Here is a 6,062-nt window from a genome sequence, read left to right on the forward strand (position 1 = left end):
CTGATTGAAAATGACAACCGCGCCCTCAGCCACCAGCCCGCTTTGCGCGCGCACCACCGCACCTTTATATTTTCCACACTGCGCTTCCTCTGAGCCTCGGTATGCTGTTGTCTTTCCTTCTAGTTGAAGAGTCTCTCCTCAGCCAGCTTTCCTGTGGTTCTGGGCGATGTCCGTTCCGTCTTTTAGTTGTATTTTTGAAGTGGTTGTTTGCGGCAGCAATCTCCGGTGTTTACCTATGCCACCATCTTGGTTTCTCTCAAGAGAAGGAATTATCTTCTAGTCTTCAGCAGAAGCTCTGTTCTTTTCAAGAGGCCATGATGAAAGAGAAGAATCTATTTGTGGAAGAATTAAAGCAAGCTCTGGATGAGCTAGATAAATTACAGCAGAAGGAGGAAAAATCTGAAAAGTTGGTCAAACAGCTGGAAGAAGAGACAAAAGCTAGAGCTGAAGAACTGAAACTTCTGGAAGAAAAGCTGAAGGGGTTTGTATTAATAGGACTTTATACATATGACTTCAGATTTTAAAAAGTATTTTTCCAGTACATTCTTGGGATTCTCATACCAATCATACACGTAGGTGAGGTAGGAATTATTTTGCAAAAGAAGGAGAAAGTACATGCATAGGATGTACATAAAAATAAGTATGACAGCCAAAATAAAAGCCAAGCCCTTTCTTTATTTAAAGCCAGTGGTTTAAGAGTTTTAATTCAAAAATGACCAGCCCTAACCAGTTTGGCTCAGTGGATAGAACGTGGGCCCGTGGACTGAAGGGTCCTGGGTTTGATTCTGGTAAAGAGTATGTACCTTGGTTGCTGGCTCAATCTCCAGTAGGGGGTGTGCAGGAGGCAGCTGATTAATGTTTCTCATCAATGTTTCTAACTCTCTATCCCTCTCAGCTTCCTCTCTGTAAAATCAATAAAATACATTTTTTTAAATGACAAAAAATTCAGCCATTAAAAATATTTTTCATATTTTTTAATATATATTTTTATTGATTTCAGAGAGGAAGGGAGAGGGAGAGAGAGAGATAGAAACATCAGTGATGAGAATCACTGATCAGCTGCCTCCACACTGGGGGTGGCGGATCAAGCCCACAACCCAGGCATGTGCCCTGACCTCCTGGTTCATAGGTCGACGCTCAAGCACTGAGCCATGTGGTCCAGGCTATTGTACCCTTTTCAATCTCAGTAGGTGTTTGTATGCTTAAAAAATTTTGTGGTAAACAATAATGTGTTTTAGGAAATCCAAAGGAAAATAATTTTGACAATTAGGACGGCCACGTTACCTCAAAACCCAGTGCCAGAATGACTGGCTCCAGCAGCACTTCAGAAAGGGGGTGCAGCTCGAGGGACTGCTGATGTGGGCTGGGCGGCGATCAGTGTTCGCTGACTTTCAGGCTTCCGGTGCAGCCAGCCAAGGAGTGTGCCCAGGGACCCGCCTCCTTCCCTCTCCAGCAGGGAGACTTGACCTGTGACGGAAGGCCACATCCTGCAGAGCGGCGTGTGCATGCCTCTGAATCAATAGGTGCCCGCGCAGGCGAATGCCCCAGACCATGCAGAAGTGACACAGACCAGGCCGCGCCCCCGATGCCCCTGGGTGGGCAGCACTGAGGAGGGACCCAGCATAAGGACAGAGGGATCTGGGCTTAGAGAACTGCTCGCGAGAGAGCAGGCACGGGCAGCGCCAGCCTCAGACCTTCCCGTCGTGGGCCATCAGGATGATGTTGCGGTTGGACGTCCAGATGAGCCGGGCTAGCCGGAGGGCGTTGTGGGGGCCGGGGGAGGCCGGCTGCACAGGGGGCACCTGGTAGGTTTTAATACAGCGCAGCTGGGGTGCCGAGTTCAGCATGCCGATGCTTCCCAGCAGCGAGGTGTTCATCTGCCAGAAGGAAATGTGGCTGTCAGTGTTCGAGTAGGTGGCAAGATAGCGCCCATCAGGAGCGAAGGCCACTGCAGTGATCGGGCCCTTGTGTCCGTGGATTGTGTGACATTTTCCAGTCCGGATGTCGTACAGGGCCACCGAACCATTGTGAGCTCCCACTGCTATCCTGTGACTCCGCTCATAATAGCTGACCATGTAGAACCTGCAGATGGCTGGGAAACACTCCTGAAGACCTTTCTTTTTAACTAGAAATCCTTCAAGGCAGTACATAATGCTGTCCAGCATGCCGATGCTTCCCAGCAGCGAGGTGTTCATCTGCCAGAAGGAAATGTGGCTGTCAGTGTTCGAGTAGGTGGCAAGATAGCGCCCATCAGGAGCGAAGGCCACTGCAGTGATCGGGCCCTTGTGTCCGTGGATTGTGTGACATTTTCCAGTCCGGATGTCGTACAGGGCCACCGAACCATTGTGAGCTCCCACTGCTATCCTGTGACTCCGCTCATAATAGCTGACCATGTAGAACCTGCAGATGGCTGGGAAACACTCCTGAAGACCTTTCTTTTTAACTAGAAATCCTTCAAGGCAGTACATAATGCTGTCCATAACCTCCACAAGAAGATCCGCAACATCTGTGGGCATCTTTTCAATGAGAATTTCAATGACTCTCAGAATTTCCCCTTTAGCTTGTGCGAGAGCGGTCGTGTGTATATTCTGCTGCGACTGGGTGTTCGCGGCTGGAGCAGTGTGTCTGTGGACCTCTTTGGCTATGGTGGTGAGGAAGGCGGGTGGTCTGGCAGTGGCAATAAGGGAGAGGGCATGCCTGGCCAAGCGGGTGGAGTCAGCTGCTGGGCTCAGAGGCAGCCCCATTGTGATGTTGGCGAGCTGCTTCTCGGCATCAGCGCAGAGTTCCAGCAGCCCCATGAGGACGGCAGACACATCCATGTAAGGCTCCCACACGGTGAACCCGCGTCCAATCAGATCGATGGCTGTTCTCCGGCTGGTACTGTGCGGAGGAAGCTTGGGGCTCGGGGGCTGGAGCAGAAGAAACGTCAGTGCCTTGCAAGTATGTCTGGCCAGTGAGTAGTTGGATCCACCAGTAGTCAAACCGAATCCCTCAGGAATCTGACTAGAGCTTCGAGGTCTGGTCAACAGTTTAGGAGGTTCAATTTCAGCACCAAATTCCGCTCCTATGACTCCAGTTGTGATGTCATCTTCTGCAAGGTCATGCTCTTCCTCCTGGACTTTGGCTTCAGGCCCCGAGGCGGTGTCAGGAGCAGTGGTGATGGTCTGCATGGCTTCCTCTGAGACCCCAGGTGACATGACGTGGTCCATGTACTGAGGTAAATACGGAGCCCAGGCATCGATGGCTTCCTTCCGGCCCGCCTGCTCAATCCTTCGCAGCTCAGCCAGAAGCAGGGCCTGCGCAGCTTCTCTGACCTCCAAGCATCGATCCTGCCATCTCCGAGAGAGCTTCTCTAGAAGTGGAGGCCAAAACTTGTCCAGTCCCAGCAGATCTGGCAGCATCACACAATGCATCGCAGCCAGCTGACTCCAGCCTTGTTTAATCTGTCCTTGCACAATATTTCTGGAAGTTGGAGGGGAACCCCGGGCCTTAGAAAGGTCTGGGGTGCTTGGTCTAGGTGGCCTGGTAGGGGCCTTCTTCATATGATCACCAATAAAAGTTGCATTGGTCATATTCATCAAGGTATTTGCCAAAGAGATGACTGACAGGAGATGCTGTGCGGTGACGGCTCGAGACACTCTGTACGTGCCCTTTCCTACTCCCTCCGTTGCTGGAAGCTTCCTTTCTTCTTCCGCTTTCCTGTGTGGCAGTGTACAGGCGGCCCGATTATAACCAGGAAGCATCAGTGACATATGACCTCCTCTCGATAAGAGGCCGAACCACACTGGACAGTGGGGCTTCAGCATTCCAAGGCAATCGAGACAAACTTCGTCCAGAACTTTGTTCAAGCCCCAGGCATGAAGGCAGGACATGAACAACTTTGCAGTGTCCATAGTCAAATTATATTCTAACAGGGTCAGTGGCTTCGATTTGCTGGCCCGATATTCAGGATCACTCTCCTCCCTTCTCTGCCTCATGGTCTCCTCGTCCTCCTCTTCCTCGTCAAGGAGGTGCTCCTTTATGTTCTCTTTGATGGTTTCTTTCACTTGTTGGAAGAGAACCGCTGCTCGTTTTCCAGTTAGAAAAGAGCCCCCTTTGTCTGCCCTGCCAGATGCTTTCTGCAAATTCTCAGGGGAAATAAGCGTGGTGTTTGGCCTAGAGGCTTCTTCAGTCAGGAGTTGAATAATCAGCGCTTCCACATCAAAGAAAAGCACATGTATGTCCGGGTCTGTTAGGTTTGTCTTTATTGCTTGGACCATCAGGGAGTTATGAGAATATTTAGGCAAATTTCCCCGTGGCTGGAGCGTGGGAGAAGGTGCGGAGTTGTGGAATCTGGGGAGCGAGTGGGATCCGGGAGAAGTGGCAGCGAGTGTGGTGCTGAGTCATGCCTGAGCCTGGGACCTGGGCAGCCATTTTGCCCTGAAGAGACCAAAACAAATATTTTTAAAAAAACAATCCAAACAAAAGTCTTTATGGAAAAACTAAAAAGATTTATTAAGCATTTAAAGTGGTTAAGATTGCCCAGCCTAGTGTGGCTCAGTGGTTGAGCATTGACCTATGAACCAGGAGGTCACCATTTGATTCCTGATCAGGGCATATTCCCAGACAGGGCACATATCTGGGTTGCAGGCTTGTGATTTTTGTTTATAACAAGCATATATTACTTTCATAATCATAAAAATAGAAATACTTTAAAGTTATAATTACTTACAGGGGTGGGCAAAAGTAGGTTTACAGCTGTCAGTATGTGAAACAGAGTTTATTCTTGTGTTTATTAATGATTGTATTATTTATTTGTAGTACAACTGTAAACCTACTTTTGCCCACCCAGTATATGCAAGGACTGGCAGCAGCACAGAAACGTCCAAAGCTGATGTGTTACAGTGATTGTTGTTAAATCAAAATTATTATTAAGGCTGATTGTGTCAAAAGAAAATTTCTAAAATTTTAATGTTTCTGTTTTATTTTTGTTTTTACTGTTAATCCTCACCAGATGATATTTTCTCCATTGATTTTCAGAGAGAGTGGAAGGGAGAAAATAGAGAGAGAAAGATCAATATGAGTGAGACATCAATTGGTTGCTTGCCCTGACCCAGACCAGGGATTGAGCCTGCAACTGAGGTACGTGCCCTTGACCAGAATTAAACCTGAGACCCTTCAGTCCCCATACTGATGCTCTATCCACTGAGCCAAACCTCCTAGGGATCAATGTTTCTGTTTTAACTCACTAAATGTGGGTTGGTTTTTGTGCAGCAATAGAAAACTGGAACATCCTCTAACATGTTATTCTGTTTATTTTGTTGATTTTAGAGAGAAGAAGGGAGAGAGAGAAATATCGATGTGAGAGAGGAACATTGATGGATTGCCTTCTGTATGTGCTATTTTACTTTATGTAACATTACAACCATCAAGGTTTAAGTTTATCATCTCTTTCCTCCAAGTCAGCACCTTCAATTAAATATGACCTCCATGTCTATCTTATCTATTTCTATAAGTGATTCATTGGAATAGATGAAGGTTAGTTAAAAAAATAAAATCACCAAAAGGGAAAAGGTGATTAAAAGGAACCCAAAGAAGGAAGAAACAATGGGAGAAATGCTGAAGAGTTACAGATATCCAATTGATTAGACAGTATTTACCCTGAAAGAAAAGAGGAAAATATGTTTGCCTCCCTAAGGGAGCATATGGGTGATGCTTAAAAATTGTGGCAATATCTTTCTGGATGGAAACACTACTTCTAAGAATCCTACAGAAATATTTTATGCATTTATGTGGAAAGATATGTATACAAGGAAATTAATTGTATTTAAAATAGTAACATATTAGAAGAAACCTAAATGCCGACTAAGAGAAGAATGATAAAAGATATATGGTGATATGCAGTACATCCATGTGTGGAATAATGTTAGCATTAAAAAGAATGAATATGCGCCCTAACTGATTTGGCTCAGTGGATAGAGCGTCAGCCTGTGGACTAAAGGGTCCCAGGTTCGATTCCGGTCAAGGGCATGTACCTTGGTTGCGGTGCATCCCCAGTGGGGAGTGTGCAGGAGGCAGCTGAT

The 6,062-nt window shown here is 47.0% G+C and overlaps 1 protein-coding gene and 1 pseudogene across 1 annotated transcript in view; one reads left to right on the forward strand and one right to left on the reverse strand.

The window, feature by feature from the left end:
* LOC102242601 overlaps positions 1 to 1,563 on the forward strand; it is a 4,189-nt pseudogene extending 2,626 nt beyond the window's left edge.
* Positions 1,564 to 1,688: 125 nt separating this feature from the next.
* Positions 1,689 to 6,062, reverse strand: part of LOC102242911 (WD repeat-containing protein 7) — a 9,216-nt gene continuing 4,842 nt past the window's right edge. Inside the window, exons 2-3 of the mRNA XM_014548729.1 lie at positions 2,432 to 4,377; positions 1,689 to 2,113 (exon numbers count right to left, since the gene is read on the reverse strand). Coding sequence (XP_014404215.1) covers positions 1,689 to 2,113; positions 2,432 to 4,377 — 2,371 coding nt within the window. The remainder of the gene's footprint in view (positions 2,114 to 2,431; positions 4,378 to 6,062) is intronic.

Source organism: Myotis brandtii, unplaced genomic scaffold (genome assembly GCF_000412655.1).
Source record: "Myotis brandtii unplaced genomic scaffold, ASM41265v1 scaffold521, whole genome shotgun sequence".
NCBI lineage: Eukaryota > Metazoa > Chordata > Mammalia > Chiroptera > Vespertilionidae > Myotis > Myotis brandtii.